Source organism: Plasmodium gaboni, chromosome 14 (genome assembly GCF_001602025.1).
Source record: "Plasmodium gaboni strain SY75 chromosome 14, whole genome shotgun sequence".
Classification (NCBI taxonomy): Eukaryota; Apicomplexa; class Aconoidasida; order Haemosporida; family Plasmodiidae; genus Plasmodium; species Plasmodium gaboni.
The window spans coordinates 2064811-2078273 of record NC_031494.1 but is presented as its reverse complement, the minus strand read 5'-3'; the positions used below and the strand labels follow the sequence as shown (position 1 = coordinate 2078273).

General features: G+C 18.2%; 3 protein-coding genes across 3 annotated transcripts in view; 1 reads left to right on the top strand and 2 right to left on the bottom strand.

Moving 5' to 3' along the window:
* The window catches only part of PGSY75_1455500 (putative AP-1 complex subunit gamma), a gene marked incomplete at both ends in the record, with an annotated part of 3603 nt that extends 394 nt beyond the window's left edge, over positions 1-3209 (bottom strand). The window contains 3 exons of the mRNA XM_018788239.1: positions 1-116; positions 275-336; positions 425-3209. The exon at positions 1-116 is cut by the window's left edge and continues 67 nt beyond it. Of these exons, the coding sequence (XP_018639611.1) occupies positions 1-116; positions 275-336; positions 425-3209 (2963 nt within the window). The remainder of the gene's footprint in view (positions 117-274; positions 337-424) is intronic.
* Positions 3210-6377: 3168 nt separating this feature from the next.
* Positions 6378-7451, top strand: PGSY75_1455400 (putative hemolysin; the record flags this gene model as incomplete). Its single annotated transcript, XM_018788238.1, has 2 exons — positions 6378-7131; positions 7357-7451. The coding sequence occupies 2 exons, from the start codon at positions 6378-6380 to the stop codon at positions 7449-7451; spliced, it is 849 nt and encodes a 282-aa protein (XP_018639610.1).
* A 1445-nt stretch (positions 7452-8896) lies between these two features.
* On the bottom strand, positions 8897-10744 carry PGSY75_1455300 (hypothetical protein; the record flags this gene model as incomplete). Its single annotated transcript, XM_018788237.1, has 1 exon — positions 8897-10744. One exon carries the CDS (start codon positions 10742-10744, stop codon positions 8897-8899), a length of 1848 nt encoding a protein of 615 aa, XP_018639609.1.
* Between the last annotated feature and the right edge of the window lie 2719 nt (positions 10745-13463).

Below are 13463 nucleotides of genomic sequence, written 5' to 3'. Positions count from 1 at the left end.
GTAACTTCTGAGTCTATATATTCTTTTTCAAAATTGAAAACAATTTCAATATCATTTTTGTCATATATTTTTAAAGGTTGTATTTGAACCTTTTCCTTTATCTTCTCATCCATTAACTATAAGGAAAAAAAAAAAAAAAAAAAAATGTAAAAATAAATACATACATATATATATATATATATATATATATATATATATATATATAGTCTTTCAAATTAATAACATTATATTCTACATATATAAATTAATATATATAATATAAAGTTATTCATACATTTAAGGTATCAAGGTTGTCCGTTGTTAAGTCATCCAAAAGTAAATTCAATGAATTATTTCCTACAAATATAGAAGTAATATATATATATATATATATATATTAACTATTATGTGGAACATATAATATATTTTATATTTTCCATACCATCTCCCTTGGATTCATTTGGTTTATTATTTTTTGGCTTGTCCAATGAAATATTGCCAAACAAGTCAGCCAAAATGTCCTCATTCTTTTTATTCCCCATTTGCACATTATTATCATTTAAATTCAGTGTGTTAGATGAAAAATTTATATTTGTTTCACTTTTTGATGCAATGGGAGTACCCATTTTTATGGAATCATTAGTAATGTTAAAATTATTCAATTTATTCTCATTAATAGTTAGATTATTACTTATATTTTTATTCACATTATCATTATTTTTATTATTTGTATTTTGTATACCTAAAACATCATCCAGATCTAATAAATCAACAACATATGAATTGTTCGAATTATTATGGTTATTTGTATGTATAGAACTTATCTTATTTGTCAATGTATCATTATTTTTATCACTATATATTGGTACATCTTCATCATCATCATGTTGTTGCTGTTGTTGTTGTTTTTTCCTATTCATTTTTTTATTACATGGTATACGTAATAAAATGGAATCTCTGATTTGATCCCATTGTGGGTTCATGAATTCATGGAATTCACAGGCTCTTTGTTGTATTTCTATACATTTGTTTTTTTTATATTTCTGTATCATTTTTTCAATTTTTGTTTTATGTGATGGGAAACGTACAGTTAATTTGTTTAAGCACATTAAAATATATTGTAATATAATATTATTATCATCATTATTCATATTATCATTTATATTACAACATATAAGTGCACTATTAAATCCATTATTATTATTATTAGTAGTAGTACTACTGTTATTATTACCATTCATATTATTATTATTTAGTGTTTCTTCTAATATGCTTAATGATTTATTATTATATAAAATATTATGAATAGGATCCTTTACATTTATATTATGTAACTCTTTAACATTATTTTGTTCATATTTTATGATAATTTTATCTAATAATTCAAAAACATCTTCATGAGTAACTGTTATTAATTCTTGATCTGGTCCTACATTTTTTTCTTGGATTAATAAATCACCAAATTCACCTATACACCATATACCTACTTGTATGAGAGCATATTGATCTAAATTTTCTTTTATTGAAAAAAACATTTTAAAAACAACATATGAATGAAATTCTGGATTTTGTAAAAGATAATAAATAAAATCATCTTTTATATGATCTTGTATAAAATTTCCAGCTAAACAAAATAATTTTATATAAGTATCTAATAAATATTGTATATTGGGTGCATATTTATTAACAGATACACAAATATTAGATACAATATCACTTTTGATTTCTATATCTGCTACTAGTAAATAATTTAATAATTCTTTTACCATAATTTTTAAAGAATCTTTCGTTATAAGAGCAAATGCAACATCTAATGCTTTTTTCCTAATACTTATATCTTGATCTTTTAAACATTCAATAATTGTATTTCTATATATATGTAAGGTTTTAGGATCTTTTTTTAATAATTTCTGTAATGTACATAAACCTACATATCTAATATTATTATCATTATTTTGTAAAAACTTGCCTAATACATTTACAGCTAAAACAAGAAGACCTGGATCAGTAGATATATATGTAATAGTCTTAACACATTCATATAATATAGCATTACCTACATTTTTTAAAGAATCTGTATTGGTAGCAACTTGAGCCAAAACTGAATTTACTTCTTCCATATCATATAAATTATTATTATTCATTGAATCCATATGAATAATATTCATACTATTTAAATTATTTAAATTATTTAAATTATTTACATTATTCATATTATCATTTATGTTATTATATGGTTGTTTATTATTTACATTTTTAATTAATTTTTCCCTTGACGATAAAGAAGTATCATCTAAAATATCATTCTGTTCATTAAAATTTTTAATTTCATTAAAACTTGTTGTTCCACCTTCACTATTAATACTATATATATTTTTATTATCTTCATTATTTTTATTAATGATATTATTCATAAAATTTGTATTTTTTTCATTTTCATTATTATTAACATGATCAGAATTTAGATATTTTAATAATTTTAAAATTTTAACTTGCAAAAAAGGATCATTTATACCATATATATCATACTCAGCACCATGTGAATATCCTGACATAACACAACTTTTAAGAATCTTTACTATCTTATTTGTATATCCTCTTAAAACATTTTTATATTGAGGTTTTTTTTCCATTAATGTTATCATTAAACTAATACCTGCACTTAATACCCCATGATTTCGATCATCTAGTAAATTATTAATTTTTTCTAGAAATAATTCTTCAATATCATTAGTTTTTTTCAATATTCGAATAGCACACATAGCTGCTTTTTTCTTTATATAAGGATTATTAATATTCATCATATCTAAAATCTCATATCTTAATGATGAACACATCTCACTATTTGCTATATTTCCTAAAGCACATAAAGCTAAACCATTAATATATTGATTACTATTTCTTAAATCATTTTTTATTGAATTTGTTACTAACATTAAAATATCTGTATTCTCATCTAATAATATGGTAAGACCTAAATATCCAATCCTCTTAAAAGAAAATTTATTCGAAGCAATTAATTTCAAACATTCTATCTGTCCAAAATGAGTAGGATAACCTAACATATTTATGAATAATAATTTAGCTACATTTCGATGTCGATATATATTATCTTCTTCTTTAAAAGCTGTACGAATCAATGCGCATTCTTTTGCTACTACTGACCTTTCTTCAGCTGCTGTTTTACAGCTACGAATGTTTCGTATTAAATCCCTTAACTTAATGGACATACTAATAAATATATTGCAATGTAATATAAAATTAAATAATAATATAAATTGGAAATGTTGAATAAACCCAATAAATTAATTAAATATATATATATATATATATATATATATATTATTTATTTTTAATATCTTTATTAAACGATATTTCAAAATATATTTAAGTAAATAAATAATTAAATACATACATATACATATATATATATTTACAACATAATATTTATTAGGCTACTTGAATGTATAAGAAAACATTTTTTCTTATATATTATAAATAGTCATATCTCACCAAAAAAAAAATGTACCCATAAAATAAGCATTACTCTTATAAATAAATAAAAATATAAATAAACATATATAATATATATATATATATATATATATATATATATATATATATATTTTAAAATAAATCTAAAGTATAATATTTTTTTAAAAATACTTATTATATACATATCATATATTTTATATGCATCTGTAAAATTATCATACTTTCAACATTTTTCCCACAATTCAACACAACTTTTTATATACATTTCTTTTACGAGAAAAATTTTTATAAAGTTCAAAACAAAAAAAAAAAAATATATGAATATAATAAATAACATATAAATATATATATATATATGTATTATATCCATATAGATTAAGAACTTTTATAATGAATTTTAAAAATGATGAAAAAAATATAACTTAAAAAATTAAAAAAATAAACGCATATTACAATTTAAATATATATATATATATATAACAATATATATATTATAATAATAATAATAAATTATATATAATATCAAATGAATGATCTAATATTTTTTTGTTTTAGTAACATGCCTTTTCTTTTTTTTTTTTTTATTTTTTTTAACATTATTATACCTTATATATATATATATATTAATATATAAAAATATTTATATATATGCGTATATAATAAAATATATACGATCTAATTATTTATTATTAATATAAAAATAAATACAAATAAATATATTTTTTAAAATAATACACAGAAAAAAAGCAAATTATGAAAATATTTCTTTTTATATGTGTATAAAAATATATTTCTTAATATATTATTATATATATATAATATATATATAAAATAAATTGGTATATTAGAATATTATATATATATATATATATATTTATTTATTTATTATTTAAATTTATTAGAATTTTATTTTTTTTTTTATGTATTTTTATTATATAACATTTTAATATTTTTAAAATCAATTTTGTTTAATTGAACATATTATATTTATAAGAATATAAAATTACTTTTAAAATTCCCATAAATATTATTTAAGAAAAAATGTATTATATGATATTATATATATAATACATTTATGTTCACATTTTATCAACTTTTTTATATGGATATATGAAATACAAAAGTCAAATATGATAAAAACATATATAAATATTTTTATTATATGTGTAATTTTTTTTTTCTTTTCCGAATTTTAAACATTTTAACTTAAGCATAGCTATTTGTTCAAAACGTAAATATGGGTTGCAACTTATAAAAAGTTTACATAAGAGTTAATGTGTTCTTATTTAGAATTAACCGGTTTGTTTAAAAAACAAAAAAAATAAATAAATATAAATATATATATATATATATATATGATCTTATATTAGTAATACCATATTTGTAATGACATGTTTATAAGATATCACTACTCCCCCACAAAAAAAAAAATAAAATAAAATAAAAAAGAAAAGAAAAGAATAGAAAAAAATGCGTCCTCTTTTTGACTTATATACATCATAAATATATATATATATATATATATATTTATTTATTTATTTATTTAAAAGGTTATATGTTATTATAATATTATAAGCAACATTTACATTATTGTGAATATTTTTATTACAGAATATTATTACAAAGTTATAGTCTTTATAAGATACAAATAATTGTATTATCTATCAATGTAATCTTTTTAATATATATAATATCAAAGGCATATGTTTATAAGTTACTATATATATAATTTAATAGCATAAAGCATTTTACAATATAAAAAACAATAATATATTATGAAAATCATTTTATTTTAATTTGATTCCTTTTTATGAACAATCCTTTAAAAAAAGGATACAAAAAAAAAAAAAAATAAAATAATAATAAAATATTGACAAAATAAAATAAATAACTGTTTATTCATCATATTTATATAAGAAGAATACATTCTTCTTAATATCTATATATTGAATAATATTTGTCATTTGGTTTTCTTTTATATAAATAAAATATTTTTAATATATAATAATATATGTTCTCAATTAGCAAAAATTTAAAATATAATATATAAATAAATATATATATAATAGAAGAAAATACGTTTGAACATATTATATATATTACTTAAATAAGAAAAATAGTATATATACAAAGCGAAAAAAAAAAAAAAAAAAAAAAAAAAGAACAATTTATATATTTTACCAACAAATTAATTAAAAAAAAAAAAAAATGCAAAATTTATATGTAAAAATTTAATATATTATAATATTATTTTATATTAATTTTTTTTTTTTTTTTTTTTTTTTTTTGGTACATAAAATTTATATATATATAATATACGTAATTTATATATTTCAAAAAATATATGATTCTTAAAATTTAAGTACATAATATTTTTATTAAATAAAAACACCTTTGTTAAAATTTATGTTCTTATATTTTTCCCTTTATTTTTTTTTTTATTTGATTATTTCTTATCTTTTTGTGTTAACAAATAATAATTTATAATGATAAGCTTTTATAAATTAGTGTTTATATGATATATATATAAAATAATAACATGATACGTAGAGGCATATTTTTTTTAATATATATAATTGTGTATATATGTTATACGTATTTATATATTTCAATTATATGAATAAAAAGAAAAATAATAAATTATATTCTTAAGCGTTTACAATTTAAATAAGGAAAATTAGCAATATATATATATATATATATATAATTTTGAAGAAGATATATTTTTTATATGAGCCCAAAAATTTAAAAGGTTTCATATTTATTGTAATATATTGTATACACAATATTAAAATATATATATATATATATATATATTTATATAACAAATAAATATATAATACTTATTAATATTTGTTAAAAAAAAAAAGTACATATGAAAAGTTTTAAATAATTATTTCAATATGGAATTATATAAGAACTGTTTTTCAAATTTCAGAAATGTCTTTAATTGTGATTTATTTTTTGACGTAAAGAGCAGTACAAAAATTGATGAGAATGAAATTGCGAATTTTATTAAGTCAAAAGACTTATGTGAAAATGATAGGAATATAGTAGAATTATATCTTGAGAAGAAAATAAATAAGATTATGTTAATAAAATATATGGAAAGAAAAAACAAAACATTATTTAGAGGAAAGATACATTTAATGTTAGTATTCATATCACCATTATGGATTTTTTATATGCTATATTTATCAAAAACATTAACAGCAAGAATATTTACCTCTATAGCTGTATTATGTATTTTCTTTAATTTTTTTGCTTCCTTCTTACTTCACAATTTTGAATGGAAACCCAAATTTTTTTTCTTTATTGAAAAAATGGATCATTTTGGAATTTTCTTAATGATTAGTGGTTCCTTGTTACCAGTTCAAGCTTTATTATTTAATAAAATTAAATTATTATTTTTTATTTCTCTTCAATTTTTAGCAATATTATTTGGATGTCTTATTGTTTTCTTTAGTTGTTTCTCAACGGGAAATAGATTTATAAGGGCAACCATTTTTACATTTGCTGGATTACTACATATCATTTTTATTAAGGATTATGTATCATTATTATATGGAAACGAATTTATACTTTTAATACTTCTAGGTATTTTATATGTTATAGGAGCAGTTATATATTCGGTCAAAAAGCCAAATATTGTTCCAGGTAATTTTTTTTAAAACAATATATATCAAAAATAAATAAATAAATAAATAAATAAATAAATAAATAAATATATATATATATATATATATATATATATATATATATATATTTGGGTGGTTATATAAGCCCCTGTCACATGGGAATACTACATAAAATCATACATACATATATATATTTGCACATACATATATATATTTACACATACATATATATTTAAATTTTTAGGTATACTGGAATTTCATGAAGTTTTCCACATTTGTTGTCTGGGAAGTGCTGTTTGCACCTTTGTCCTAAATTGTAGTGTTATTAAAAGAACATAGAATTTTCTTTTTCCTTTTTATCATTTTTTTTTTTTTTTTTCCGTGGGAGTACATCAATAATTTTATTGTAAAAATATATGTATATCATCATCAATTCTTTTCTTTTCTTTTTTTTATCATTATTATCTATCCAAATGTAAATTAAGTATTATAGACAACATATATCATATATACGTTTATTTATTTACAACATTTTTGGAGTTACAGTTATATCAAAAAAAAAAAGAAAAGTATACATATATATATATAACATATAATTATATAATCTTTGTTATCATATATTGTTTTATATTTTTATGTACAAAATTTGCGTAGTTATATAATATTTCATAACTATTTATTATACATTATTTATATTTTTTGCTCTGTGTAATGTTATAATTACATTCTACAGCATTATAATAATGTAAAGTAATAATAAAATAATTTTTTCTTATACCAAATAAAAATACATTTCATAATAATACTATTATTATTATTTTATTTATTTATTTAATTATTTATTTTTTCTTTTTGATTTGTAATTTAATTTTATACAATTTGTTATATTTGATTAATTTATTTTACATTTCTTGTTTGATATAGAAAAAATGGTATTGTATATATTTGTGTGTGTCTGTATTTTTTTTTTTTTTTTCTTTAAATTTGCAAATTATAAAAATGTATGTTATTATTTTATAATTTTTATAATATAATATATTTATATCACTTATACACATGTATATCATTTTTTTTAAAAAAATAAAACACATATAATATTTTAGTAAATAATGGGCATAACTAGCTTATATTTTTATCTTAATTTTTTTTCATTTAGAATATAATATATTTTTTTTTTTTTGAATAAAACCCTACATATATAAAAGTATTATGTGAAGAATATATATGTATATTAAATAAAAAACATTTTAATTGATATATTAATATGATTTATAAAATTTTAATATATATATAATGTTACAATATAATAAGAAAAAACTATATAAAAATATATCATCTCTTATGTTTTTTTTTTTTTTTTTATTATTATAATAATATATCTTTTTTTGTCATTCTATAAACCTTTATATATATAGAAATAATATTAAAAGAGGTTTTATTAAAATATTTACATAATAATTTATATTTTGCAAAAGTTATAAAAAATTGAGTAAAATGAAAATAAAACAAAAATAAAACAAAAAAAAAACAAAAGAAAGAAAGTATAATGTTTTTATTTGTTGAAGTAAACCAAAATTATATTAATAAGTATATAAAATAAATATATAAATAAAAATATATATATATAACTTATAGACAAATGTAATAGAAAAATACATAGAAACAATACAATAATGGTGAATAGAATGAATTCTGTAGGAATAAAATAGGAAAAATAATTACATAGAAGAAATAAAAGAATATATATATGTTTATATATATGTATATATTAACTTCCTATTCTTTTATCTACACAAACTGTATGTTCTTAAATTTTGGTCATGCATGGGTCGTGCTATTATTTGTACCTTTTTGGGAGTTTCATGCATACTATGGGAGTGTGGATTTATATATGAATTTCTTCTAAAATTTTGTACATGCGTAACTTTATTTGCTGATGCACATCCTGATGGAGAACAGGAAGGTAAAATTTCGCTAGAGTTATAAGTTGGTTGCATTATAGCTTTATTAACATTATTTTTTGTATTTGAAATATTATTGTAATTTCTTATAATATTTGGTGATTGAGTATTATCATTATTAGGAACAATTATTCTATATTGAGAAGCTGGTGTATTCTGTACACTTTCTTGTACCATTCTAGTTGTGGTTGGAATATATTGTTGTACTACATTATTTGGTAAGGTATTTTGTGTCATTTGTGGTATATAATTTCTTTCATAAATTGTTGTATTTTGTGTATTATTATAAGGTTCATATGCTTGTGTTTGAGGAATATATTGTACTTGTTGAGATGGTGTATTATTAGTACTACAAACTGTTTGTGGTATACATACATTATTCATTGTTGTAGGAACGTTTAAGGTATTTACTGTTGCAGGAAAATTTAAAGTGCTTACCCCTTGTTGTGTCATATTTTGCATTACTGTACTTCCAACAAGCTGTTGATTGTATACATTACCATTTTGATCTACTTGTGTTATGACTTGTTCATAATTTGGTTGAATATATTGTACTGTATTTGTTGGCTGTGTTTGTATTTGATGGTTATTAATTGGTGCTATGGTTGCATATGTATTTGGTGTTTGTTGTAAATGTGCACTTTGGTTATTATTCAACATATAAAAATTTGGTACATTCTGTTGATTTATATCATTCATATTATTATTATTATTATTATTATTACTATCTAGATATATAACATTTGTTGGTGATACTGACGCATTGGTACTTGATACACTTCCTTTTAAGTACACATTTCTATTGTCTAAAACTGAATCCTTTTTTATATTCATTACATAGGGATATTGTATTGTTTCTTTGTTCATTGTAATATTTTCTGTTGGCATATCTAATTGCACTGGTGTAGTATCCATATTAATAGGATTTTGAACAGTAGGAGGGTCATTTTTAATTATTATATTTGGTCTAGTACTATTAACATATATTGGTTGTGGTGATTTATTTTTAAATATAATATTTGCTGGTGGTGGATTAATAACTAATGGAGGTCTAGGCTCATTAGTTACAATAACTGTTGGTGGTTGTCTTATATATAATTGAGGAAGGACTTGTTGATTTTTTAGAACAATAGGTGGTGCAGGATCTACATAGTTAGGACTTAATATATTAATAAGGTTATCATTTGTTTTTGTTTGAGTATTAATATATAATGGTGTAACCATATTATTATTCTGATGATTATTTCTTAGGGTATAAATAATATTACTATTTGAAATCTCGTTAGGTTGTTTATATACGTAATTGGCATATATATTATTATTATTATTTCTATACATATAATCTGCATTAATTTCATTGCTTTTTTTTGAATCTCTTTTTAACTGTTTATCTCTTTTTCTACTTTTATTAAATACAATATCATCTTTTACTATGTTAGATAAGCTTACAGTATGATTTCTATTTCGACTATGTCTTTTTTTTTTCTCTTGAGAAATATTAGTATCTTCATTACTATTCTTAGTTACAAATTCAACCCATCCTTCAAATTCAATTTCTCCTTCGTCACTCAAATTATCGTTCGTTACTGAGCCCCTAACTGTTGGCTTACCGAAGGTCGAATCCCCAGCAGAGAGTTTATACTTTCGGCTGGAGCTTCTGCAATTGTCCATATACATATTTATTGAGACAAAAAGAAAAATAAATAAATATAAATAAATAAATAAATAAATAAATATATATATATATATATTGAGTAATATATTTATGTCTGTATTTATATTATAATCTTTTTCGGAGCTACGTTAAAATGTGCTTATGATTTTAAATTTTTAGATAAATAAAAAGAACAAAATATTAACATAATAAAATATATATTTTATATTTATATCCTTTTCACTGATCACATACACAAAAAAAAAAAAATTTTAAATGAAAATAAAATTATATAACAAAATGTATATTGTATAGATAAATATATTTACATGCAATGTTTTATAATTAATTATTTTTATAAATACAACATCATTTTTATTTTATTTACACATTAAATTTATAAAAATTCTTATTTTTAATAATTTTCCTATTCTGAATCTAACATCAAAAAATAATAAATATAAGTACACACTTAAATATATATGATAAACAATATATTTTGCTGGGTACAAAAAAAATAAAATAATAATAAATAAAAAAAAATATATATATATATATATATATATATATATTAATTTATTTTTTGAAAAACAAATTTCATAGAAACGTGTTAATTTTATTTTTTATATTATTTCTATTAAAATCAATGACATAATTATAAGTACATATATATATAAACAATAAAAAAAAAAAAAAAAAAGGTGACAATATTTATAATTTCTTCAATTTTTAATATATTTTTATTTATTAATGTGTTTAATTTCTTAATTTAATTTATTTTTGTACAACATAGAAAAAAATGGTTGAATTAAAAAAAAAAAAAAAAGAACAAAAAAAACAAAACAAATCATGTGTAAATGGTAAAAAGATTATGAAGTTATTTTATTTTATTTTATTTATTTATTTATTTATTTTTTTTTTTTGGTAACAATATAATATAAATAACAATAATGATAATTACAATATATATTAAGAAAACAATTTTATATTCATATATTTTTTATTTAATTTTATAGAAACTTTTAAGAAAATATACAGAATGAAACAAAAAATATATATTTAATTTATGTGTACCAACCATATATTTAGTTATTGAAAGTGAATAGAAAAAAAAAAAAAAAAAAAAAACAACAGTTATTTTAATGTAGTACACAATTTTAAAATTATATATTTTTATATAGATAAAATATATATAAAATCATAATATATATAAATATATATATTATAATTATATATATATATATATATATATATTTATATTTTATACACATATATTATATTAATTCTGAAAAAAAAAGAAAAAAAAAAAAGCTTAAGATAATATATTGTTCGATCTAATAATTCAGGTAACAAATAATAAAAATAAAATAATTGCACTATTTAATTTTAGAAAAAATAATATAATTGCACTATTAAATTATAAAAAAATAAAAAATAAAAAAAAAACCCAAGAATCATTCATAAAAAAAAATGTTGCCTTCAACATGTTGTGAAGATAAAGATTATATATAATATGATATAAATGTGAATATATAATTTTTTTTTTCTTTAATATAACTTTTACAATTTAAAAAGAGCATATATTTTATATATTAGATTACAAATAAAATATGAAGGAACAAAAAAAAAAAAAAAAAAAAAAAAAATAAATTATATAAGTATTAAATGTAATAAAGTGTAAATACAGAGAGTATGTAATAATTACTGTACATATGACAATCAACTAAAGTATAAACCTTAAAACATTTTAATCCTGTTTTTTATATTTACATATTTGTGTGCATCCCTTCTTTATATATATATATATTTACTGGTTGTATGAAATATCTAATAGTAGAAATATATATATATATATATATATTTCAAAATAAATAAATAATAAAGTTCTATTTGGATATTATACATACTTTGTTCATTTATCTTTTTAATTTATATTTTTATGAAAAAGAAAAAAATTAACATGTTGAAATATAGAAATAATAATTCTCTCCAGTTCCATAAAAGGCTTATTTGTTAGACTAATTTTTATTTCTTATTATTTCATTTTTTAATCCTTATAATTATTCTATATATATATTATTATTAATTATGCATATAGGTGTAAAATAATTTTGTATGTACATGGACCATTAGTAGCTAAAAACATTTGAATAACCCTTAACCCAAAGAAAAAAATAATATATATATATATATATATATATATATATATATAATACAATATTATATACTTAAACCCTTAAACTTTATAAATTTTAATAATTAAATATTTAAATTCTTGTATACGGAATAAACATTTTAATTATCTCATAATGTATACCTATATGCATATACAATTTAATAAATTGTAAAATTATATCGAATTATTATTTTTTTTTTCTTTGGATATATTATTTTATAAGAGCTTCTAGATCAACCTGAAAATGACTTACATAATATTCTAACCTTGTTGTATATATTCATAAACATATACACATGTACTATATTTTTTTACATGATATTTCATTTTTAATTATATAAAATTTATGTTTCATCAAAAAAAAACATATAAAAAAATATAAATATATATATATATATATATATATATATATATATAATATGTTGATATATTACTATATCAATTTTAATAATATTTTAATAGTTATTAACAAATGTGCAAAAAAAAAAAAAAAGAAACAGAACAATAAGAAAATAATGTAATAATTATGATAGGTCCAAAATAATTTATTTAATAAAATA